This window comes from Vipera berus, assembly GCF_964194415.1.
Source record: "Vipera berus genome assembly, chromosome: 14".
Classification (NCBI taxonomy): Eukaryota; Metazoa; Chordata; class Lepidosauria; order Squamata; family Viperidae; genus Vipera; species Vipera berus.
Genome location: NC_138217.1, coordinates 13,165,732 through 13,191,150, shown reverse-complemented (window position 1 = coordinate 13,191,150; position 25,419 = coordinate 13,165,732). Strand labels below are relative to the sequence as shown.

At 45.2% G+C, this 25,419-nt stretch overlaps 1 protein-coding gene across 1 annotated transcript; it reads right to left on the bottom strand.

Moving 5' to 3' along the window:
• Positions 1–45: 45 nt before the first annotated feature.
• KNTC1 (kinetochore associated 1) lies at positions 46–25,371 on the bottom strand. The gene is made up of 63 exons (XM_081338961.1): positions 24,488–25,371; positions 23,824–23,944; positions 23,611–23,726; positions 23,026–23,098; positions 22,652–22,729; positions 22,360–22,394; positions 21,712–21,822; positions 21,335–21,428; positions 21,158–21,210; positions 20,861–20,973; positions 20,357–20,414; positions 20,113–20,211; positions 19,754–19,797; positions 19,595–19,660; positions 19,012–19,087; positions 18,307–18,426; positions 18,118–18,207; positions 17,937–18,005; positions 17,705–17,766; positions 17,493–17,604; positions 17,099–17,242; positions 16,799–16,855; positions 16,606–16,707; positions 16,324–16,440; positions 15,863–16,006; positions 15,660–15,758; positions 15,466–15,569; positions 14,863–14,968; positions 14,595–14,729; positions 14,228–14,350; positions 13,583–13,649; positions 13,398–13,465; positions 12,691–12,974; positions 12,035–12,207; positions 11,340–11,437; positions 11,039–11,180; positions 10,869–10,925; positions 10,310–10,473; positions 9,940–10,044; positions 9,715–9,843; positions 9,473–9,589; positions 9,087–9,196; positions 8,563–8,764; positions 8,203–8,292; positions 7,524–7,695; positions 7,338–7,396; positions 6,882–7,098; positions 6,189–6,262; positions 5,269–5,479; positions 4,937–5,046; positions 4,432–4,481; positions 3,998–4,076; positions 3,682–3,800; positions 3,048–3,183; positions 2,830–2,925; positions 2,531–2,587; positions 2,320–2,374; positions 2,117–2,180; positions 1,603–1,732; positions 1,382–1,471; positions 1,095–1,234; positions 716–806; positions 46–196 (listed from the first exon to the last, which is right to left on the bottom strand). The coding sequence occupies exons 1-63, from the start codon at positions 24,701–24,703 to the stop codon at positions 161–163; spliced, it is 6,729 nt and encodes a 2,242-aa protein (XP_081195087.1). The 5' UTR covers positions 24,704–25,371; the 3' UTR covers positions 46–160.
• Between the last annotated feature and the right edge of the window lie 48 nt (positions 25,372–25,419).

Here is a 25,419-nt window from a genome sequence, read left to right as displayed (position 1 = left end):
ATGAACGAGCAGGAGAGCCATGTTTTCACAGATTTATTTATTTATATTTATTTATTAAAGCATGGAGAATCTTTGCATCTCTCCTGATATAAAAACATTCAGTATTACAATGTTGCCCTGTACAAAAGGAAGGGAAAAAGGAACACCATCTTTGGGGGATTTACTGCAGAGTTTCTGCCAGCTCACTGAAGTACACCTGGAAGTAAATAAAAAGTGCCAAGGTAAGGTTTCTTCCAAGAGTCAGATAAAGATAAGTTTCTTTTAGGACTACATTATAAACACAATGCAGGTAGACCTCAGCTTACGACCAAAATTGGACCCAAAATTTCTGTCCCTAAGTGAGACATTTGTTAAGTGAGTTTGTAATTTTGAATGGCCACTAAACAAACTCTTATAAGTCGAGGACTACGTACAACAATTAAGATTTTGTTCTGGGTAAAAGGCAAAGTGGAATTGAGTTCTGAAGCCAGAGCAAAGGCTGCATCACGTGATCCTTGCTTTCCCAGGTAATGGAAGTGTTAATCCTTTATTAGAGGCTTCTCATAGCCTAAGATAAATAGTTCACCAATTCCTGAATTGGATGACCAGGGCTGTGACTCGGCCTAGGAAATTTCAGCTGGTGGAGGGTGTTTTTGGCAGAAAAACAGAATAGCGTACTTCTTTTTTCTTTTCTGAATAGGCCTTTCGGGGCGATTTAAAACACACAACGGAGTACCTTCACAATCTTGGAAGCTGTCTGGTTTGGCGGGAGAGACACTTCAGGCTTTTGAAGATATTCTGTTACTAGAGACGCTGCCTCCTCTATCCTGCACAGCCAGAAAAGGGATGTTTAGGGAGAGACCTCTTAACTTGGCACAGGCAAAGACACATTTGCATAGAAGAGTCCTCTGTTTTCCTTAAGATATAATTTAGGGGTTATGGGAAAGGCGGGCTTCCCAGGAAAATTTCCCCAGGTGGTTCCGAATTAGCACTTGACGGCTTCCCCAAGTTCCTGACGGAAAGGCGTGATATAAATCTATTAAAGAACTGGGGATTCAGAGGTGTCTCTCCCTCTTCTGTACGAAAACCAAACAGAATCAGAAATCCAGACCTACCTGTTCTGAGCCACAAGTTTTTCAACCAGGCCTTTCACTTGGCCAGGACGCCTTTCCTGTAACTTCAGTAACGGGAAATATTTGACATCCACCAAGTCTTGGCCTTCGTGTAGAATGTAGTCCAGGATTAAACTCCTAATCTGCAAAGCAGTGGGGAAGTTGTTTGTTTGTTGGGAAATTTACTCGCTGCCCATCTCGTATCCGACGGCTCAAGCAAGCGCTGGAAGAGGAGCAGATGAACCTCTGGCCAGGTAGCCTTTAGTCTGACTCTGAGGCCGGAGTCCCACCTGTGAAGCCACACCGGCAGCCTCGCCCAGGCTCAGGTGCTCTTCCGTCTGCTGCAGCAGCCGCTCGAGGTTGGACGAGGACAGGAAGGCCTGTGGTGGGAAAACGGGGCCGGCTTGTGAAATCGCACCGGGAACGGCAGGAATATTCCTGGATCTCCTCACCCGAAGAGCATCCACATCGGGAGAGACTCTAGGTGGGAAAGACGGGTGCCTTCGCTCACCTGGATCTGCTGGGCTCTTCTCTCCGGGTAAGGAATCAGCAGCAGGCATCCGAAAGCCAGGCCCACCAGGTCCAACTGGGCGTATCGCTTGGCAATCCCAGTTAAGTCCAGGTCTGCCAGGACGGGACACCTTTGTGAAGTCGGAAAATGGTTACGTTGGCCATAAAAACCCAATAGCCAGATATCTGGATTGATAAGCCCTAAAACTCAGTTCTTGAAATACACGGCAAGAGGGTGGAGAAATTAGATTTGTTTTTTTAAAAAAATAAATAATAAAATGCTCCCATATATTAACAACTCGTGATAGATACAGAGTTATCTGGCTGAGAACAACTCGGTTGTTATTACTGATAGGAAAAAGAACTGATTTTCCTCCCCCCTCTATGTTACACGTACTCGTTCTTTATACAGGAAGTCCTCAACAACGCTTCATTTAGTGACCACTCGGTTACAACAGCACTGACCATTTCACACGACCGCTGCAGCACGCCCATAATTTTGTTCCTCTACTTACATCAGAAGCATCTTGAAACTCCTGCAACAGACTTCTAGTTGATCGACATTCGGTGGACATAAAGCTTTAAAAAAAAAAAGATTTCTGCAGGTGAGAATTCACTCCCCTCGGAGACGCTGCTGAATTTGCACCATCTGTTCTGAAGACCGGTTCTCCGTATGACGGCATGAAGGGAACAAGAAAACCCGAATGAGAACACTCACCTGAAAGAACTGGTGCCAGAATGACGCTCTGCCAGGCTCGGCTGTAATTTGGGATCTGCAGAAAGTCGAAAAGATTTTAAAATGCTGCGGAACAAAACTGGACCAGTCGGCCCATTGTGAAACATGACAACCCCTTCCTGTTAATGATTATTTCATTAAAAGAAGAGTTAGTAGAAAGCATTTGTGCTTGACAGGGTAAAAATTTACGCACCGGCCATAAGGAATAAATGCCAGAGATCTCTACTAGAACTTTCCTCAAATAGTGGACCTGAAAAGCAATAGAGTAAAACGTGTGAACAGTATCTTATTAAACAGTGACAAAAACCTGAGTTATTCCCCACCACCACCCCTTTGCATAGAATTTGGGCTGCTTGGCAATAGTGGAGAGCAAGTCATTAAGCAAGTAAAAAAAAATAACTGAGGTTTGATTGCCATAATCCTACAGGCAAACCCAGCTAAACTTGCAATCAGTAAAAGAAATCAGTAAAACACAATGCAAAAGGGCCTTACCATTTTGAACCCCATTAGCTTCTGTAGCAAACCATTCCAAAGCACGGGATCATGCACTTTGTATTCCATGCAAAGTTCCGCCACCAGTTTGATTGCCTGAAAGTGGAAGTTTTATGGGAAAGCAGAGATTGAACACCGATTCTACATCGGTGCTTCTCCACCTCAGCCGCTTTAAGCTCCGTGGACTTCAACTCCCAGAATTCCCCAGCCAGCGTCACCTTGGGTTCGTGACTGTGGTTCTTCCACAGCCCTTTAATCAAGCCTTCCTTCGGTGCTCTCTGGAAGGATTCGTAGGTGTAAGGAATGTTCAGAACTTCCAACTCTGCCAGGTAAATCAAGCATTTCATGAAGTTCCTGTTAGGAAGCAGAAAAGCAGAAAGATTTATGAGACTCTTGGCCAGTTAAAAGGGATGACGGTTCTGATTTCGGAAGAAAGACAGGAAGGAGAGAGCCGAGAAAACAGCTACACAATTGTAAAAGTTGGGACCGAGGTAGGGACAGACCAGAATTTGCACTGGGTGGCGTATAGAAGTGATTACCCTTGCTTCCTACTCTATGGACAGGCTCACATTCAGGGAAAGATACTCTGCCACAATTAAACAATTAAATTCCCTTTAATGTAATTCAATGAACTGTTACTAGAAGTCTAAGGCTAAGTAGAGTTAGAACTAACATTTGTACCGACAGTTCGTTAGGTACCTAACCAACTTTCCCCACTGCCAAAAAAGCCCAGTTTACGGCTGAATTCTCACTGGGCGCCTGAGCACAGCCTATCTGCGTGTTGTTGCGTTGTTTTGGGGTTTTTTTTGGAAAATGTCACTAAGATCACCCCAAATGGGAGAAGACCCTCACCTGACTTTGTTCATGGGGATTTTGAAGAGCGACTCAACAGCGGCAGGATCCGCCAGGAAGAGCAGACACCGCAAAGCTCGGCTCCGGTGAGCGAAGGTCAGCTGGTTGACCCCTATGGGCTGAAACAAGGGGAGACGATGGGTCTTTGGGGGTTTGCGATGGTGGCAAATGCCTGTAGCTCAGCTGTTGGAGGAGGGTGGGGGTTTGTCCTCCGAGCCGGCTGGGGTATTCTGGGAATTGGAGTCCACCCAATCTTAAAATGGCTAAGGTTGAGAAACAGTGAATTATAGTATAGGAATTAATTATAGGGACTTACAGAGGTGCTAGACATGGCACATTCGTAAAGAATCCTTAACTGATTATCCACTGGGTAAAGTTGAAGAAGGTATATAATTCTGCAGAAACAAAAAAAAACCCCAGCATTTTCTTTCTCAACAATCTTGATTATTTTCTTCACGTAGAATAGGAGGTGCTAACCACTTCCTCAAGGTGGTAAATTTGGAGTAAGCCCAGTTGCCTCATGTCTTCAAAACCTGACGAATGGAATCCTTCCTTTTCTCTTGTGAGATTTTAAATCAGTTTTAAAAAAAAGAAATACAAGCACACGAATGACAACTTGTTTTCAAAAGTGTGGTCTGGAGATTGCTAAGATCTCTTTTTTCCACCCCACTACACCTGGTTAAAAACCAGCCTATTTCCGTTGAAGGGAAACACACACATGCAACCTTGTGCTAGCCAGCCATCGCTTACCGCTTCAAATCTTCGTCCTCTTGAACATTTTCGGTACCCCCCGAGGCCTCCTTTTAAAAAAGCAAAAGCAAAAAAAATTAATTTAAGCTTTGCCCTATGTTAAAATGCCTTTTCTTAGCTTTTGTTGTTTCCCTGGAGCTCGGGATTTAACGCTTTTGCGCAACTATGGCTTGTTCGGTAGATGAAGACCGCTGTAATATACTGCTCGAAAAAATAAAGGGAACACAAGATAAGACATCCTACTATTAAATAAAGTACATTGTGTTGTTTAAGTGTTCCCTTTATTTTTTCGAGCAGTATAGTATTCCTGACGTTTTCTGCCTGGGTGTGAGCTACACAATGAAAGTAGGTGCCTTTTAATGAAATGCGTTAGTCTGAAAAGGTGCTAGGAGGATCCCGAAATTTTAGCAAAGGAAAGATGATCCCAGCAAGTGCTAATCCTGAAGGCCAAAGTGCTAATCACCTCAGACCACCTGGCTAGCCAGACAGAAGAGGCCGAACTTACCTCTGTCGGGAGGACGTTCGGACACAGCCATCTCTCCAGCAGGGTGTCCCAGATTTTCTTCAGATCCAGGTTGTTAATTTCTGCTATTTCTCTAGCAGCAGCGTGGATGTCTACCCAGAGAAGAGGACAAGTTTGTGAAGTACAAAATCTTCCTTTGTGTCGGACCGGTCTCAACACGAACCTCTTATGTAAGAAAGGTCCTTAACACTGTGTTGAGAAAGGCACAGTTTACTAGAAGTCGGGTTTGAGGTGAGACAGGCCTGACACTTTGCTCGCTTCTACACTACTGCCCTCAAAGGTGGTTCTTGCCAAGAGGCAGAGTCTGAGCTCACCTGGATAGTCTCTCCCAGTTGGATTTTGGATTCTCTCGGCGACGCTGCTGTGCTGATAAAGCAGGATGATCAGGTTGGCGGGCTTGCCAAGGAGCTTCTGATGGTCCTCCGAGTTCAGATTTTGAGCTGCCAACACGGCTTCCGTGGCTGCCTTCTTGTGCTGCCCCTGCAGCTTCTTCAGATGTAGCTGGGCCTTCTCGCGAGAGTCGTCCTTTGAGAAGAAGGTAGAACATCTTTTGCATCCCTGTGCCATTGGGATTCCATCTCCCTCTGCCAATAGGCCCCTTTGCAGCTGATTTTCTCAGACTTTCCAAAGTTCTTCAAGGAGGGACCAACGGCAATCTCTGAATTGTCTTCCTCATTAACCATGAAACACTGGAAGAGTCTAAAACCCCAGGACTAATCCTTGTTTACCCTTCCCCCACCATCAGGGGTCTGCGGGGAGAGGCCACTGGTGTCCCTTAAATTTTGGGTGGAAATCTTAACGATTGTGGCGCGTGTTACGATCAAACAGGAACTACCAATCTGCCTAAAAATGAACTACTAAATTTGTTGCAAAAGAAAATGGCAGCAAATGAATGACTGTGTAGAGCCTGTGATGAAGACTCGCTCTGTAACGCTCTGTAATGCCCTGATGGAGGGGTGTGTTTGTGTGTATGTGTGCACGACTGAGGGAGTATAGCAAAGCCTCGGTGGCAGCGTGATACAAGCGCTTGAAGCAGCTAAACCGCCAAAGCAGTCTATAGGAGAGGAAGCTAAATTCACCATTACTCCCAGGGAAGGAACCACAAGTCTGCTAGAATTCCCAGCGCCCCATTCTTCAGAACAGGCTAGGACACCGATAGTTAGCAGTTTATACTATGCAACTCTGGGTGCAACTCTAAGCTATTCTCTGAAAATATGGAAAGGTTTCACCGTACCGTTACTGTTGGAGTCCTCAGCCATTTTTCTGCTAAGCTGAGGCAGACTTTCAGAGTCTGGACCTTGGCGGGCCCTGGAGGTAAAGCAGAGAAAAGAATCGGTTTCGTGGTCTCCTCTCTGGGTTTCGACGTCCAGCGTCTCCAGACACAAAACCCACCAGGTGAGGCAAAAGACCTTCCCTGCAGGACCCAAGAGACGGACAATAGCTGGCTTCATAAGGATCTATAGTTGAGAGGATGGATCTCATGGGAAGCCAAAAAGTGATTTTGGTTTGGCTCGGTCTGCTGAAGAACATCTACCAACGGTAGGTTATTTAATAAAGAGTAAACCATGGCTTAACCCGGTTTTAAAGGATAAGGTTTCCTTGTCCAGTTGTGTCCAGTTCCAGGGGACAGTGCTGATCCACATTTCCTGGCTGAGGGAACCAGCGTTGTCCGAAGACGCTTCTGTGGTCATGTGGCCAGCATGACTATATGCCGAGCTGCACAAGATGCCGTTACCTTCCCACTGAAGTGGTACCCATTTATCTACTCGCATTTGCATGCTTTCAAACTGCTAGGTGGGCAGGAGCAAGGAATGTGAGTTCACCCCATCAAGCGGTGCTTGGGTCTCGAACTGCCATCCTTCTGGTCGACAAGCCCAGCATCTCAACTGCTAGCTACTCTTAAAAGCAGCATCCCTCTGGAACCAACCTGTTGGAAGCTCTTGAGCTATCTGGTGGGTGAGGGCTGTGGCCCATTCTGGGTTCGTGATCGACAGCAAGTACGACTGGACAGCTTGCATGGTTTCCTCCGTTCTCTTGTCCACTGGCCACAGGTGACCACTGCTTGTGGCTGCTAACAGTTTGGGCTTCAGCTGTTCTTGGAAAATGTGTTTCACAGCAGACACGTAGAGGTTATCCAAGGAAACCTGGACAAAAAGAAACACAGCAGGAAACTGGCACCTGTAAGCTGGACCGGCCCCCAAACCGATGACCTCCGTCCACAACATCCTTTTTCAGCAAACTTCGTGGACTGAAGCACCAGCCTCAGCTGGAAAGTTGTAGCCAAAAGCAGGGTTTTCCTACCAAGTTTTTCCACCTTTTCATTTAAAGCTTTTGCGTTTCCTTCAGGGACTTAAAAGAAGAACAAAAGGTACCACCTTGTTACCTTCATGACTTTGCATATCAAAAGCAGCTTTGGGAAGGACTCCTGATTGATTTCTGCAGCTGTGGGGGGAAAAAACCCCAGTGATTTGGGGAAGAAGCAAGGGCTGCAAAGGCCGCTCTTAATTCTGAAGACATTTAAAAAAAAAACACCTTATGAATAACTTTTTTTTAACAAATGTGCACTCACAAATGATCTTCCAGAAGCACTGGGACGTTTTAAAGAAGATCAGATGGAAAGGCAGCCGGGTTTGAGCAGCTGGGGACAGGCAAAGGCCCTGATCAAAGAGGAATTGTTTTTCCAGATCACCCGGCGGAGAAAGTCTCTTATAGGATTTCAGGTGTTTTAGGAGCATGTTGGCCTGAAAGGAACATTCAAAACAATGTGAGTTACTTCTCTTGATTTGTTTTTAAAGAAACTATAGATACACACCACTGAATAACATTACACTCAACATTTGCACAGCGTGGCGCTTTAATGGAACACACAGAGCAGCATTCCTGGGACAAAACACCATTTTCAGATATTGGCAGCCCTGCTTGATAAACCAGATCAGAAAATCAACTCCAAAAAAAGAAAGAAAAGAAAAGAAAAGAACAGAAATAGACTGTATTAAGATCGGCTGCCGCAATTAGACTCTTGAAAGCTGATGGTCTCCGTACAGACCAGTGGATTAGGCGAGGGTCTGCTTCAGCCTTTGCCGAGGGTTATTGCAATGTGGAATTTAAAAATCGTTTTGCTTAGGGAAAGGCTCCTGCATGTTTGCCTCAAAATGCGTCTTCCTGCCTCTACAGCACTGTTTCTGACCCTTGGGTCGCCAACTCCCAGAATCCCCCAGGCAGTCCATGATAATCTAGCCTTTTCTTACCCAGTTCAATGGGAGGCCTACGGCTTGTCCTCCACTTCTTTCAATCACGGTCAAAAGAGTTTCAATGGCTTCATAGTTATATGGATCCACCTGTTTCCCCAGTCAAAAGCAAAGTGGAATGATCAAAAACTTTGTGATTAAAAGAGCTTCTTCAAGCAGTTCGTCCCTTAATTGGCGGTTAGGGGATCCTCTGTCCTACCCCCTCAGCACCCCCATCCTCAAGCTCAAATCAATCCGGTCCTTCCTCTGTGGGCCTTTATCATCTGTTGTATTAAACAGATAACTAGGATTGGGATATTTTAAATTTCCGGCTTAAATCAAACCAGCATCGTTCTTTCCGGCAAAACAACATTGTGTTACTTTGTGGAGCATTGTGCTGAGGCTGGTCACCAAGCCGGTGGTGCTGCCAAGCAACGGGATAGTCTCTATGGCTCTGGCCACCACCATGACGTGAGGCTCCTCCTTGGCACCCTGTTCCAATTCCCCTTTCACACGGCTGGCAAGCTGGAGTTGGGTTTCAATGTAGACCTGCAGGGCGGCATCTGTATCTAAGTGGAAGGCTCTGAAAAGCAAAATAAACCAGAAGGGAGAAAAGAGTTAGGGAGGGGAAGGAAGGAAGGAAGGAAGGAAGGAAGGGAGGGAGGGAGGGAGGGAGGGAGGGAGGGAGGAAGGAAGGAAGGAAGGAAGGAAGGAAGGCCTAAGTATCCTAATTGTATCAAGTATTTTGTGACATGCAATGATTTCTATATAAGAAAGATCAGGAAATACACCATGTAACTCCAGATTTGTTTTCTTAGTTGTCTGAATCTGGCTTACAGTTCTCGTCTTCAATGTACAGAACGGCAGGGCATTTTTCTTGCCCCTGTGGACTTCAGCTTCCTTACCGGCAGAATTTCAGGATGAGGCTGGTATCTGCATTGGGGTGTTGCACCAAGATCCTCAGAAGCTCCTTCTTCCTTACAGATGGCATCCTGAATATATTCTGGAAGGAGATCTTAAACACGAAGCGCCCATTTCAGCATGCAGCTTAGCAAAAAGGCCTTTACGGAGTCCTGTTTTCCGACCTTTAATTTCAGGTCTTCCATTCTCGGTGCAGTGGTCAATGGTGACCTGAGATTCACTCTGCCTCCCCTCTGCCGCACAACAATCTATTTTATTTTTAGCGCCAGACAAAGGTGCGCCCTGCAGAATCCTAGGGCCAACAGAAGCGGCTAGAATTCCAGCCTGACCTTTGATTCCAGACTGGAATATGTCAGCAAAAGGGACTCACCCCAAGCTTCCCGAGCGTGAGGCCCCATTCGGCGTCTGTGACCAAGTCCTCAAAAGCTTGCTTCTCCTGGGGGTCTTCGTAGTGAAGGGCTAGCTGGCATCCCACAACAGCCACAGCCTGGGGGTGGGGAGGAAAACAGGCTGGGGGGTGGCCTTCCAGGGGTGCCCCTGAGGAGAGGCCCACCAGCTCCGAAGTCCTTCCTTGCGCATCTTTCCCCGAACAAAACAAGCTTCACGACTTACCAGGATCTTCTTGTAGTTCTGTGCCGTTTGGTTGATGATGTCCCAAAGTTTTCCAAATATCATCGCTCTGGGCAAGAGGGTGCAGTAGCCAAAGGCCAGCTGGTGGTCCACCTGGTGGCTGTTGAACACCTGTGGAGAGAGAGGCTCGGTTCCAAAGCCCCCCATTAACTGAAATGATCCCCCACCACCAGCACCTTTCTTGCTCCCCGAAGGGCACAGACTCACCTTGTGCAACAAAGCCGTCGTGATGCTCTGGGTCACTGAGGTCGAATTCTGCCTCATTGCCAGGAGGAACGTGCGAGCTTCCTCTAGCATTTTCTGGTCGTGCAGCTGATGGACGCAAAGCCAGGAGGAGGAACCAAATAGACATTTTTTTAAAAAATTATATCCGCCCTTTATATTTTGACAAATTGGGCAAACATACCCAACGCATCTTCCTCTTATTTTCCCTGCCACAACAAATCTTCGAGGTAGTGTGCTGAGAGGGAGGGACTGACCCAAAGTCACCCAGTTGGCTTTCGTGCCTAAGCGGGAACTAGAACTCACAATCCCCAGCTTTCCAACTTCGGTTGCTAGACCAAACCGGCTTTCTTACTTTTGTACTTAGAGTGAGATCCATGTTGTTGGAGATCATGTGCTGGAACAGGGATCCGAAAGAGTAGGAGATCAGCCCTAAAGCCAGCTCGTACTGGCTACCTTCCTGGAGGCTGCTAAGCAGAGCGAGGATGATGTTCTCGCACAAACGGTAACGGTTTTGTCCTATAGCAAAAAAAACACAACATGCTATAACACTAGAGGTTGGGTTTATACTGAACCCTTGGCCTTTGGGGGTTGACAGCCGACTGAAAGACATTTCAGCAATCAGTAGACTCCAGGAAATCAAGACAGTGACAGAAGAGAGAAGCATGGCTGGCTGGGGAATTCTGGGAATTGAAGTCCATATGCCTTAAAGGTGCTGAGATTGAGACATACCCCACAAGAGGCTCTCCCGGCTGTCTTTCCGCCCACCGTTGCAGACGTATTCCAAGTTTTCCAAAAGGAAAAGCAAGAAGGAAGGAAGACCTAGCCCTCCGCTGCTGTCTTGCCCACTTATCTTACTCAAACCTCACAAATTGTACAAGGCAGCTCAGTCTATGTAAGTCATCCTGGAGTACCTTGTTCGAATGAACAGTACGCCAGGCTGGAAGATTCCAGAGGAGCAGCTTTCCATTCTGCAAGAGAAGAGAATTTCATCCGGAATGAGCCCAAAAGCTTTCTGTGTTGAATTTTAAATGGGCTTAAAGCGAGTAAAACCCGAAGGAGAGATGGAGGAGGTTGAAGCTACCTGCCAGAGGCACAAGGGAGGAAGCAATTTTGTACGTGAAAGGAAGCACGGCGGGGGCATCGAGAACGGCCCCATCTTCGGTAAAAAAATCCTCAAATGTCCAGTCTGCATAAGGGTCTTTACTGGTGTCAAGAGAGGTTGCCTAAACAGAGAAGGTCACTTGGGCGAAAGCAAAGAGGCAGCCCTTTCCTTCCCCCCCCCCCCCCCAATTATAAAAAACAAAGTTGAAATCCTCTCAGGCACAACCCACCGGGGACCGTTTCTTAGTAAATGCAGGGAAACCAAATATTCACTATTTTACCTGTGGTATAAAGACAAAATCTTCCATTTGGCATTTGGCATAAATTTCACAGGCAAATGAAGCATATTTACAAAACTCCGAGAGATCTAGAAGAAGATCTGGGAAAGTTGGAGAAAAATAAATGTATTTTTAAAAGGAAAACGTTTTCTATTGTCACCCGACAGATTAAATTTCATCCTGAGGCAAATATAATTTTAGAGGAGACACTGAGCCGGCACATAGTATGCAATCACATCCCTCAGATTCCAGCAAGTTTTATTTTTGTACTCCAAAAATAAGCCGAGAGAACTGGCCAATATAATATGCGCTAGATTAAAATGTTCTCAGCAAAAAAAAAAAAGATCCAGAAAACCTGCATGCAGATTTAAATGGCGAAGGACCAAGGGGCTTCTGACTCCAGAGAGACCAAGACTTTGCTACTGAATTATCTTTTAAATCCTGCCTAATGAGGAACCTTATCCAACCCTAAAATAGCTCTCTTTTTGAGACGTTTTACTGTGCCAAATATATCTTAACATGAAATATCCCTATATTGGTCCTTCAATTAAAATTAAGGAGAAAAAGCCATCCACTTTGCAGCAGGCCAATTTTTAAAAGTAATTAAAACGGGAACCATGATGTAATTATTTACAGAGGTTTTGGGGTGTTTTTTTTAAGTCAGCAGTTAACAAGCAAAGGCATTTCTAATTACTTACCGGGACTGCACAGTGTCGCTGCTTGGCAGGCCATCCTGTAGATCGTATCTGGAAGATCTTGTCCTTCTGGCAACACCAAAGGAATATTGGACCCCAACATACGACAAAGCTTTTGAGACACCAGGAACAATAGACGTCCCGTCTCTTCGTTTTGATGGGATTCATAAAAGTAACTTAATGGAATTGGAGGGGGGGGGGGAAAGGAAAGAGTTATGCATCAGAAAACAAAGGAAACAATAGATGTAAACTAATCAAAGCAGAGAAGCAACCTAGAACTAAAGAGAAATTTCTTAACAGTGAGAACAGTGGAACAGCTTATTTCCAGAAGTTGTGGGTGTTCCCTCACTGGAGGTCTTCTAGAAGAAATTGGACTACCCATGGTCTTATAGGGTCTCCTGCATGAGTAGAGGGTTGGAGCAGAAGACCTCCACGGCCTTAACCAGTGGAAGGGCTTGCCTCCAGATGTTGTGGGCGCTCCATCACTGGAGGCTTTTAAGAGATTGGACAACTATTTGTCTGAAATGGTAGAGTGTTTCCCGCTTGTTTGATATTCTGTGTTCTAAATCCCAGGGCTATCAAGAGGATTAACAACAGGCAAGCATCCAGATGTACTGATAATTATCAAGACATCGACTGCAACCCAGATTTTTGCTCACCTGCATATCTGCAATGCCTCTTCGACCTTTCCATCGTCTAACACGTGGAGAGCCAACTCTGCCCCCATTTCGGCCTCTGACTTTTGCAGGAGGAACCCCAATCTGTACAGCCTCATTTGGGTCAACTCCTTCCTCACGCTGGGATCTCCCGGCTTGGTGTCCCCTCCTTCCTGATTTCTGCATCTCCTTGCTTTTCTGTAGGCTTGGAGGTGGTCTTCAAGGAGCTGAGCCAGCCGTGAGGGATCGCAATACTCTCTGTGCGAAATACAGATATCAAAACATTCCTGAAGGAGAAAAAAGAAAATGGGGGAAGAATGGAAATTGTGGGCTAAGTTGTAGTCATAATTCGAGGACTAGCTGTGCACCCATCAGGAAAATGTGGGCCTCAGGAGCTCCTAAATCCCAAATCCAGTTATTCTCTCCTGCTAATGGATAACTCCCAAGTATCGTTATTTTTCCAAAGCTTGAAGTTTCCTACGTGCAACAAAGTCTCTTTATGTTACTCCCAATCAAGTGTTTTATTCTTCTCCTGAAAAATCAGCCCCCTCCTCTAGTTCTCTACCCTGAGGGAATGGACAGGTGTTTTAATGCACACCCATCCAGAGCTCCATCCGTAATTAAATTGGCTCTCAGGAATTACATTTCTGCCCCTGCAGACTGCAAGGAAAGCTCCTCGCAAGGTGTTTTCCACGCCACATTCATCTCACCTGCAGAGTTACCAGAATTTTAAAGGTTTCTAAATCTTTCTCACACTCTTCTTTCTGCAAATGATTTTCTGTCCAAAAAAGGAAGGGGGGAAAAAACGCAGGAGATGGGAAGAATAAGAAACATTATTGAAATATTCCCTGTTTTTTCATTTTTAAAAGAAAAACAGGAATCGTGCAACATTTACCTTTCTGGAGACTAAGCAGGAATTTGAGAATTTCTACCAAAGCCTTTTTCACCTGCAGGTGCATTTTCTGTTGGTGATACAAATCGAAGCAAAATAAGGAACGAAAGACGGAAGAAGCCAGATTCTCTGCACAGGAAAAAGACCTAACAGCAAAGTTCTGTTCTCAGCCAAATAAACCTGAGTCAACTCAAAGGTGCTTTTCCAAAAGGCAACTGGACTTTGTTTTTTCTTGAAGACATTTCGCTTCTCGTCCAAGAAGCTGCTTCAGTTCTGACTTCAGAAGTCAGAACTTAGGTCAGAACTGAAGAGGCTTCTTGGATGAGAAGCAAAACATCTTCAAGGAAAAACAAAGTCCAGTTGCCTTTTGGAAAAGCACCTTTGGGACCTGAATGACGGAGCATTGTCGACACACCTGAGTCAACTCAATCTTCTCACCACCCTTTATCTAATAATAGATTGATTGCTCTTTTGGATAATAATTTAATATGTTCACCACCCAAGTCATGCTGTGATACAAGCCCCTATTTGTAAGCAGAATCTGGTTTTACTTGTCAATGTGCAGACTCTGGACAAGGATGAACCCTGAAGAAACAGGGCCCTAGACATTAAAAAAGCTCCCCCACCCCCACCCCACCCGAGACGGACCTTTTCTTCAATGCTGTCCACATCTTCCTCCAATTCAATTTTCCCCCAAATCAAGGTTCTCTCAGCAATTTCCACGGCTTCGGGCGGTGGCAAAGACTTCAGTAGATGGAGGACATCTTCTCCCTGTAAGCACATCCCAGGATTACTGTATGTTCAAACCCTAACAGTACAGAGGGATATTAAAACACGGATATTAAAGGCTTCTAGTCTTGAGCGAGTCCATCTTGAACATTTCCACTGCTGGTGGTTAAGAAACAGGATGACTGGAGTGGAGTCCGCAGAATGCTCCTTTCTCACCCTCAGCCCCACCGCACGGACACCCATTTTGACGTTGAAGCATGCGAGCCTTTTGGAACCCGATCCGCACCTTTCCTTTCTCAATGAGGTCTGCAACCTTCCAGACGTAGACTTCAGCAGCAGGCAGCACATACGCCTTTATGATCTTCAGGGCGTCTTCCAAAGCAGAAGGCGAGTTCTGTTTAAGGATGTATCTGGCCAGCATCTTTTGTGGGGGGGAGGGAAACCAAGCATCGGGTTAACAGAGCCCCTTCTTCGTTTTTGGGTTTGGGTCCAACCTATGGGATGTTTCTGAGCTTTTATCAAGAGGGGTGTGTGCGTGTGTGTTGTTTCCTTACCGAAATCATCTGCTTATCGTTTAAAAGGTTGGTGTCTCGTATTCCGTAGCTCCGCAAAATCATCTTCATCTCCATCAGCCGGTATCCTTCCTCGAGCAGCTTCACCCTGCAAGGGAAAGGTGGCTCCTTTCACACGGCTGCTGTGCACCATGGAGTTGGTTGTCCTGGGTGGCAGGGAGGTCCAGCCCAAAACTCCCGCCAAGCAAGGCAACTCCAGAGCTTTTAAAAGACGCGGGACCGCCGGCGGGCTCCAGTGGGCGGCTGAGCCAATACAGGCAGTCCTCAACTTACGACCACAACTGAGAACCCAAAATTTCTCTTGCTAAGTGAGACGTTTGCTAAGTGAGTTTTGCCCCATTTTACGACCTTTCCTGCCACGGTTAAGTGAATCTGCTGAGAAGTTAGTCACCCGGTCATTGAAGTGACTCTGGCTTCCCCGTTGACTCTGCTTGTCCGGTCGCAAAAGGGGATCATGTGGGCCCGGGACACTACGACCGTCGTAAACACAAACCAATTTGAGCAGGCAAACCTCTCAAGGCTGCAGAACTCTTCCCTTGAGTTGTCTCAGCCTCGTAAGCGGACTTTTGCCCATCCCTCTCTTACTTGGCGTGTCCCATGCCCAGGTACCGCTGCACTAGGTCTTCCACACCCGGGCTCCAAGGAAGCACCGCGCTATGCATCAGGGCCAACACCCCGTCGAAGATCAGCTGGAAAGAAGAACCCGATCATTACCCAACTCAAAACCTTTCCCCGCCTGCAATTCGAAGCGGCAAGGTCCGCCTTCTGGCCTGCCTCACCTCTAAGTTGGACATGCAGCCCAAGAGTGCTATGGCTTTGGCTTCCCACGTTGTGTCAAAAATGGACGACGATTGTGTGCAGTGCCATAGCAGCAGGTCCTGGGTATGGTGAAGGATTCAGAAAGAAGCGGTTTAGGAGCAAAAAAAACCCACAAAAAACCTAAGCCAACAAAGTCAACCCGGAATCGGGAGCTTGCCTCTACCTTTATGTACTGCAGGAGAACTTCATCTTTTTCTAGGCGATGGCGACACATGTACGGTTCAATGTACTTCTCTAAAGCCACAGGAAGCAGTTCGGCGGCCAGGATTTTGTCAAGCATAGAGAACACAATTGAGTTTGCAGTTTTCTAGTGGATAGGGGGGGAAAAACCAAGGCTGATCATTTTCAGAAGAGAACTGGATCCACACAACATTGGCAGCTGAGCACAGGTCGTCTTCACAACGATTTATTACCCATTTTTAAATATCCCACTGTCGAGGATTTGGGGATGGCGTAAATATCGTGTTACATTCCGAGAGCCACCCGTCAGGGTACCGCTGCTTTAAGGGCCAACGGAGGTTGAAATCTTATGCTTGTCGCCCCAACTGCAAAAGCTTTTGACAGACACCCCCCGACTATCTCCTTACAAATGTCAGCTTCATGTGGGTTTATTTTTCCTCCTACCTTTTCAAAGTCACAGAGAGCCAGCCTACAGTTGTATTTCCTGTACAGATCTACCAAATTCTGTAAGGCGCTGACCAGATCCATCAGGCTCCGGATCTCCTTATTGTCACTGTCCTTCTGAAAAACCAAACGCAGCCAGGTCTGATTTTCTAGAGGCAAAACTTCACTTTGTTCTTGGTTTGCCATCTGCATTGCTTAGATCGGCGTTTCTCAAGCTTTGCAGCTTCTGAGCTGTGTGGGCCTCAATTCCCAGAATTTCCCAGCCAGCCAAAAAAGACTTACCAAAAAATCCCAGTGGGAGAAAGATGCCAGTCCAATATCACTGACATCTGTGCTGGTAAAAAACACCTGTGCCAGCTGAAGGCCATTTTCTGGCCAGTTGGCCTGTTTGGAAAAAAAAAGGATAGCATTCATCACTTTTGGGGTGAAGAATAAGGCTGCCTCTGAAGACCTGGGGCAATTAAAATGTGCTTACTTTGTCGGTCAGTTCAAGGCTTCGAGCATGATCTTCTAACCACTTTGCTATTGTTTTCTGGGGAGGAAAAAAAAAAGGTTACCGAGCTAGGCTACGTATTCATCTTATACCCAGAGCCTGGATCGGACCAATTAGACCACAAGCAAGCATAGCTGGCTGAGGAATTCTGGGAGCTGAAGTCCAGAAGTCGTAAAGTTGTCAAGGTTACAGATCTCTGCCCTAAGTAAGGCATCCTCTCCTCCTCCCTTTTTCCGAACAACCTGTGTACTTTCCCCTCGGCTCCTCCTCACAGGATCTTACCTGCCCATGAGGCAGAACTCGCCTTACGAAAGGAAGAAGAACCTCCTTAAGCCACAGACCCAGCTCTTGGAGAGAATGAGTCCCAGAGATTGAGTTGAGCAGGTCATCCAGCATTTCCTGGCTAAAGCTTCTTTCCAACTCTGCCTGGTGGAGAAAGAGACAGGTTCTGACAACCGAGGAGCTTGCGAATGGCTTAAATATGGGCTGGAAAAGGTGAAGACTGAGGAGCTGCTGGCTTAGAGTCCAGCTCTCACAAAGAGCCTCTTGGGACAAAGGTTCAGAAACACACCTTCCTATAAATCTGACAGAGCCACCAGCCTCCAGTATGGAAGACATTCTAGACGCCGTAATAGTTCACCTCAACACGGAAGAAACACACCTGGAAGCCACTTACCTGATGCCTTAACCAGAGATATTGGGCAGAAGAGAGCTTTCCTCCTCCGAGTTGTGAAAGGATATAGCTGAAGACGTTCTGATTGTTGACAAACTCTAACCACGTCGTGCCGCTGGGGAGGAAAAATGCAGTCAACATCCTCTTGTACAGAGACCCGCAAACGCCGATACAAAAAGGGAGGCGTTACTTACAACCAGACACACCAACCCCACCTGTATTTCTCTGGCCCGAAAGCCTCATAAAAGGTGGCCAGTTTTGCTTGCATTCGCAGCACCTGCAAAAAAAAAAAGCAGAAAGTCCTTCAACGCTAAAACACGCAAAAAGCAAAACACTCCTGAGATTTTTAAAAAAACAAAAACAGAACAGAACAGAACTTGAGAACACTATATCTGATCTCCACCACATGGAAAGCACAGATTTGTGACGCTGTTGGCTTCTCTTTACCTCTGTGAGGAGTGAGGCAGGATCCACGGTTTTGAAATGGGTAACAGTTGCATCTTCTTTCTTTTGGGTCTGAGAAGGATCAGGAAAATGCTGTCTTTTATTTCTTGTTCGGTGCCCCAAAATCTCAAAGGCCCTAAAAATCGAGATCCCCGATTCTGTGAACGCACCAGCCGAAACCTACCCTCGTCCGAGCATAATTCAGCATTTCCTGAGCTGTTTCATAGGTCAGCCAAGGAGTATTTATGCAATACTCAACCACAAATGAGTTATCCTAGGGAGAAGGAAAGTAAACGTTTTTGAAGGGCAGGGCAGCAAGTCACTCTCCGCCTTCCAAATATTTGTACTTACTACGCACGTAGGAAAGAGTTACCTTTATTTTATCCAAGGTTTCTTTCGCTTGAAGTACAGGGTTTCGCCAGGCTGACTGATCCTCACCACCAGCAGAAGCCAGTCCTTCCAAAATAGCATTCGCCTTCACTTTGTAGACAAGCTATGTTTGTTAAAAGAATTGGGCAGGGTATTAAAAAGGACTTTAGTTGTCCCTTCAAGCTATTCCTTTCCCACTGTTCAGCTAGCTTAATGGGATGCTAATTAGGTTTTTACATTGCCGGTTTAGATGTCCCTCACCTGCCGTGACATCACCATCGATGCAAATGATGTACAGACAGTCCTCAACTTACAACAGTTTGCTTAGTGACTATTCAGTTACGACGCCACCAAAAAAAGGTGACTTCTGACCTTTTTTCACACTTACGACTGTTGCAACCTTCCCCCTGGTCCAAATGTGATCAACATTCGGGTGCTTGGCAACTGACAAATGACTCACATTTATGACGGTTGCAGTTCCTGACTGAACGACTGAAGCGATTCACTTAACAAACATGGCAAGAAAAGTCGTAAAATGGGGCAAAACTCACTCGACAAATTTCTCACTTGGCGACATAAAGTTTGGGCTCAAACTGTGGTCATAAGTCAAGGACTGCCTGTACGTTGCACGATTTGCACAAGAACGTCACAACGCGCACGACATCCCTCCTTAGCAGGGGGCGAAGGAGGATTATTGGCGGCCCGTTACCTCAATTTCCAGTCCGAACTGAAGAGCGAAACTCTCGGCCTCGGCAAACTTGTGCTTGTGGAGTAAACGGCTTAGTCTAAGGAGAAAAACACCAATTCCCAGTCCTTTGAGGCCAGCAAGAAAAGGCCGCCTTAGCTCTGTGGTTCTCAGCCTTGGACTTCAAATCCCAGAGTTCTAGTCAGCATAACCATCGATGAGAACTCTGGGAACTGAAGTCCCCCTGCCTGGAAAGGGCCGCGGTTGAGCAACACTCCTCTAGCACATCTCTGCCATTATTTTGCTGTGCAGTTGCAGGATAAACGCTGACTTGTTCTGGCTGGGATAAAATTCTGTCTTTGAGATGGGAAGTCTCAAACCTAAAGGCCAGGGAGGACTTTACTGTACGTTCCGGGTTGCTACTTGCTTTTTCTGCCAAATAAAATGGCCCGGAGCCTTCGATCCTGTTGGTTTCCAAAGGAAGAATGCGGCATGGATAGGAAGTCTCCCCAAGTGAAACCAACAGGAGTAAAAAGTGGCTTGCTTTTGCTTACTTATGCCCCCTCCGGCGTTTGGGTGGGGCCAACAGCCCAAAAACCCCCCTCACCTGTTCTCAGGTAAGGCTTCGGTCAAGCTTCGCACTAGCAGAAAGGAGACCGGATCAGCCGAAGATCTAGAAAGAAACACGTGATTCAAGACAAGAGCTGGAAGGACAATGGGCAAGCCAGTCTCCTCCCATCTTGATATAATTCAAGGGCAAACTTACTTTTGATTGTTTTCGTACATTCCCTCCATAAAGTAAATTGTATCCTGTGGGATAAAGAAGACTTAGAAAGCATTTGGTGGTTCCTTCAATAATCAACAGCCTTATTTCATTGTTTGACTTGAGGTCACCATCTTTTAATTGTGGTTTATTCCCAAGTCACCAACACGCGAAGCGCAGGGTAGCATGAAATGAGAATTCAGAAGCCACGAACTGGGATTCCTTCCAGGTAGGCCGATTTGAAAGCGAGCCAGTTTGGCTTGGTTAAAAAAAGGTTGAATTTCCTTTCGAATCCAAAGAACGCATTTCCTGTTCGTATTTTCTCACTCGCTTTAGCATCAAAAGACCAGAGAGTTGCCTACCGTATTTATGACACTCTGCACCAGCGAGGAAACGGGGGTGACTTCCAAAGCATACAGCTGGTGCATGGCTGGCAGTGAAAAAATCACAATGCTCTTCATCTAACAAGACAGGAAGATCAAAAGGGGGGGGGGGAAGCCCTTCCTGAAATAAATTCTGTTATTAGTCGGAGACCCAATTTTATAGGTCAAAGTCAACCAGGTTCAGCTGGAGACAACATCTTTAATAAAATTTAAAAGTGAATACCTGTCCAACATGGTCCGGTGTTGTCAGAGCAACCAGCTTAAGATTGGCAGTTCCCAGTCTTGAGACGAAAGAAAGAAAGAAAGAAAGAAAGAAAGAAAGAAAGAAAGAAAGAAAGAAAGAAAGAAAGAAAGAAAGAAAGAAAGAAAGAAAGAAAGAAAGAAAGAAAGAAGAAAGAAAGAAAGAAAGAAAGAAAGAGAGGAAGGAAGGAAGGAAGGAAGGAAGGAAGGAAGGAAGGAAGGAAGGAAGGAAGGAAGGAAGGAAGGAAGGGCATTCAATGAATCAAATGTTTCAAGTCTCCGATTTAAAACTATTTCCTTCTTACTGAGAAATAACCACTGGAATGAGCTAAACCTCCACCCAGGGAAGGCTGACATTTTCAGCCTTTAAAGGTGCTTTTTTATTCCTCCCCATTGCAATTTACGGCCTGTAGGAGAAAGGAAGCCTAAAGATCAACCGTTTTTTCCTAGCCTTCTCGAGGGTTTGTGCCTTAAGGGGAGACATTACCTTCCTCCTGCCGAGAAATCCGATTCGGAGGTCAAAAGAAATTCTTCAATGTGAACGGAAGGGCAGTCCCAAGTCAGAATCAGCGAGTGGAGGTCCCACAAGGACAGCACATCCTGCAAAAAAAAAGGAAAGAAGAAAAACACCTATTTTAACATTTCATGCCATCCGTTAAGGACTATTTGTCGCAAGTAGCTGGGTGTGGATTCCAGGGCGTTCTCAATGTAGGACCAGAACTGAGCTTGGAAAATACCGGCTCTTCCGTCGAGGTATTTCTAAAATCAGTGCAGACATACGTGCCTCGTCATCTAAGACAAACAGCAAGTTCTCCACCACCTGAAGCTTCCTTGCAGCTGGAGAAGGGAACAAAACACATCGAAAGGCAAAAGATAAAATTTCCTTCTTAGAAAGCCAAGTATTCGAAAAGCGAACAGTGAGGGGCCTAAGGACGGTACTGAAAATTCCAGAAGCCCCTACCTTGAATCAAGTTTGAATCAGCAACATCTTGAATAGAAACCAGCTTTTTATTGGGGTTCACTTCCCACACAGACATCACACAGTTGCCGACCCCCTTGAAGAGAGGAAATGTTGATATCAGAAACCTTTTGCTTCAAGGCAGAAGTTTGCAAGTCAACCCAACTCCCATTTCTTCTCAGGTAAGCATCTAAAAAGCTATTTACTTAGACCCGGGAACCTCAAGGCAGATAGATCCAAGACAGATCAAAAGTTCTGCCAACTTTCCCTCTCCTGAATTCAGAGCCAAATGCAGTGTGCCATAGGATCATTTCCGTGCTTTTGAAAAAACACCAGTTGAAATTGTACCTTAAGCAGCATTCAAATAATGTTTGTGTTACCCCTATTATCAGCGCAAAGGTGTTGGTGGTGTCCTTTGTCGCAGAAGTGAAGCAGCTGGCCGTGTGGTAATCATCTACTGCAATGAAGCAGGTTTCCACCTGACTTGTTAACTGTAAGAACAAGACAGCCGTTCAGATAGTCTAGCAATAGTAATCCAGACTTTAGGTAAAATCTGGGATAATTAAAAGAATTCAAGCACAAAAAACACACACTTCCTCAAATCAGCTATTAGATTTAGATGCATATCATTTATTTTTTACACAAGAGGCCAGCCCACCTGGACCCAAACAAAGCATGTTTGAGCTTCAGCAGACGGCACCATGTGAAAAGAACACCTATTAAATTGGCACTGGGCACCTAATATTTTTATGCAAACCTCCCTTGGCAGCACCTGGCAGATCTCGCACAAATCATTTTTGTATTGTTGCCCCCAGAACAGCCAGAAATAGACCTCACCTTGAAGGAGATATTATATTTTAAAATGATACAGCTGGCTTTCTGCCTTGTGAATAGACACATCCATCAGCGAAGCAGAAAAGGGAGGTCTAAATTTGGAAAATGCGTGCGTGCCTGGTTGCGAATCCCGCTCAGATTTTTTTTTTAAAAAAGCAACATTTGCAATAATATTGATCAAGAGCCTCAGATACCTTCTTGGCAGCATTGGTGTCCATTTCGATAATGGCTGCATAAAGAAAAACATTCATATTTTATCAGTAATACTTTAGAAAGGTTTTTTTTATAAAGTCCAGTCACTATACATCTGTTTGGGCTGAAGTACACAACAGCGGTGACATAGCGGCTAAGGATATATGAATGAAACTGCCACCAGCTCAGATCTGCAAAATTCAGATATCGGTTTACTTAGAACTCTTCAGGAAGTACAAAAAGTTGCATCTCTTAATGTCTTATGGGGTTGGAACTTACAAAGTCTAGGCTTACCTTTCTGAATGTTGGCAAGTGGAATATTCATAATACAGAAAAAGCCTCTGCTGGTCAGAATAAATGCATGATAAATACCTATAAATTAAGCAGAGAACATTATCAAGCAGCATTCCCAACCCAGATAACTCCATCGGTGTATTTTTGAGTCAAGGAATACCTAATCTCTAGGTATGAACAAGGAATAAAAACATCTCTCCTTCCTCTGAACGAAGGCCAAAGAATTACATTGGGTATATAAACAGAAAACCAGTGTTAAGATTTGCAGAAGAAACCACAAGGCCACAAAAAAGCTCCTGGTTTCCTTCATGGGCCAAATTCTGAGACTGACCACCACAACTTGCAAAATATATTTTCAAAGGTACCAATCTTACCATCCACGGAACTGTCCATTTCTAGAATGAGATCCAAAAAGGCCTTTTCATCGAAAGAACTTTGAACTAACGCCTAGAAGTGATTTCACCCAAAAAAAGAAAAAAAAGCATCATTGTAATTACAGTTGGAGTTAATGGTGTTATGTATTTTCATATACTGGTGGAGACTGAATCTTCCAAAGGTATCTGGTTCGGCTTGAATGAAAAAGTGAAAAAAGCTTCAAAGAGGGCCCAAATATGAGTGTTCATATTTTCTACCGAGTGTGAAAAAAGTAGAAGCCCTTAATTACGCTTTCAACTTCTTCATTATGGCTGTGGCTAAAGTTAATTGTATTTTGGAGAAAGACGTTTGCTGTGAAATTAGCGACCAACTTTTTCGTATGGTTAGTTTTCGCAAGGAAAAAAGCCTCAAAACCTTCAGCCTCTTCACAGACCTTTCCTAAAAGGGAAACAGGACTAAGGAAGGGGTGAATTCAGAACTTCCTTGCCCTGTGCTAAAACTGTAGCTTAGCATCCTGTACCTTTATTTCTCAAATACAAGAATTGACATTTTTTACAAGAATGGGCAAGAAATAAGCAACGTGCCTTAGTCAGCAAGGTCTGTTTCGAAGATACATGAATCAGGTGCAAGTTCCCGCTTCTTTCACCTGCGACAAGGAACTGGCCTTCGTGACACAAGCCAACAATGTCCACCTTCGTTTCTGAAAGGTTCACAAAGCCAGCCATGTGTTATTGCGAGTGATGATGAGGACCCCCCAAAAGAAAACACTTAATTTGTGGCCCCAGCTGGAAACTCACCAAAATGAATAAACATTTTAAGAGTCTGACAAATATTGTCAAGTGCCACCACCATCCTGTCAGCCACCAGCACGCAGCCATCATTCAAACAGTAGGCATTTAATTCCGGGTTAGATAAAACCTGATCAATTAAAAAAATACATATAAGAAATGTCCACATAGACAGATTGATTTAAAAAAGCACACCAAGAACCAATCAGCTTTGCGTTCTTGGCATATCTGTCAGCAGATTAAAGCAAAAGAATTAGTGCAGCTATCAATAACTAATGCACGTTGTGGCTAGACATCCATGTGTAGGTACCCTTCCATAGTGGAGTCTAGAACTTCAAATCTGGGTTGTAAGTCCCCTTTTTCAGGTTGGTCGTAACCGTGAAGTCGCTAAGTGACCGGTCATAACTCAAGGACAGCCTGTACTATTATAATAGAGTGGTAGGCCTACGCATTTCTTTTTTATAGCTACTAGATATTTGGATTGAAAATCAAAAGGGATCTCACACCAGCCTTCTCACAAAAACATAAAGAGGTGTGTTTTTTTGGGTCAGGAAGTAACCGGCCATGCAACCCAGGGAATACACAGCAGCATCGGGTGCTTATCCTGATTTGAGACCTTGTGGTTTCCCGCTGCACGCAGAGCCACTGAGATGGGTCCTTAAGGCTGTGCTACCTTTTGGGATGAGGTTATTTTCACCAGCGTGTTCATCTGGTAGAGCGCGCTTCCACATTCCTGCCTGGAACTTATGCTCAGCTGCCCGCTGCCTGTATCGTCGCTCATCAGGAGCTCGACGTTGTCCCACATCTTTACTCCTAAAATGCAATATCTTTCCTGGGTTATCTGATTATAAGATTCTCTAGCAAACATTTTTAATACTGGGTCCTTCATCCATTGACCTTGTCCCACATCATTGGAGGACAATGTTCTGTCCGGAGAAAGTCAGAAGACAAACAACGAAGCCATAATGTACATTAAAGCAAAGGAAGTCTTTAAATGGTGATCTGAGTCGGCAATGTTGCAGGATCCAATCTGGGTCGATCACCAGGACCGGGTGACTGACCCAGATTGAATCCTTCAACATTATCCTGGGTTGAGTTTGCAACATCACGGATTTATCGGTAGGACCTTTCCTCAAGGCAAGAAAGTTAGGATTATTTTTTTTTTACAACCAGCCTGCCTGAATTTCTAAATCAAACCTCGCTTCAAAAAAGGTGTGTGTACTTTTAACAGCAGAATCAATATTTTTCACTCCATGCTCCAGAGCTCAGCGTCTCTAAAAAGATTTCCCCCTTTAACCCACAAATAAGCACCGCCCGGTGGTTATAATGTCATTTTTCTGGATTGTGCCTCCTTGAACTTAAAAGTCTGTTGAAGCTTTTTGATGACTTTTTTTTAAGATCAAAGCAGCTAGACTGTTGTAACTAGACTGTATTGCGTCTCTGCATCATACACGCGTGTATGTAATATTTATATTTACGTGGTTACCCTTTGAGAGCTGTATGCAACGAAGTCTCATTTTAATGGAGCGATGTACATTTAAAGCGACAATAAAGTTATGATTCTATTTTAGTCTCTATTCCAAGAGAAGCTACGGAGCAAAACAT

What these genes read in the sequence shown, in the direction of transcription:
- KNTC1 (XM_081338961.1), bottom strand. Translation starts at nt 24,703, where the DNA reads ATGAAGGACCCAGTATTAAAAATGTTTGCTAGAGAATCTTATAATCAG. An exon ending in GTGCCATGTCTAGCACCTCT is followed by an intron (nt 3,801 to 3,997) that starts GTAAGTCCCTAT and finishes CCCTTGTTTCAG; the next exon opens with CCCATAGGGGTCAACCAGCT. An exon ending in TCTGGCACCAGTTCTTTCAG is followed by an intron (nt 2,181 to 2,319) that starts GTGAGTGTTCTC and finishes TTTTTTTTAAAG; the next exon opens with CTTTATGTCCACCGAATGTC.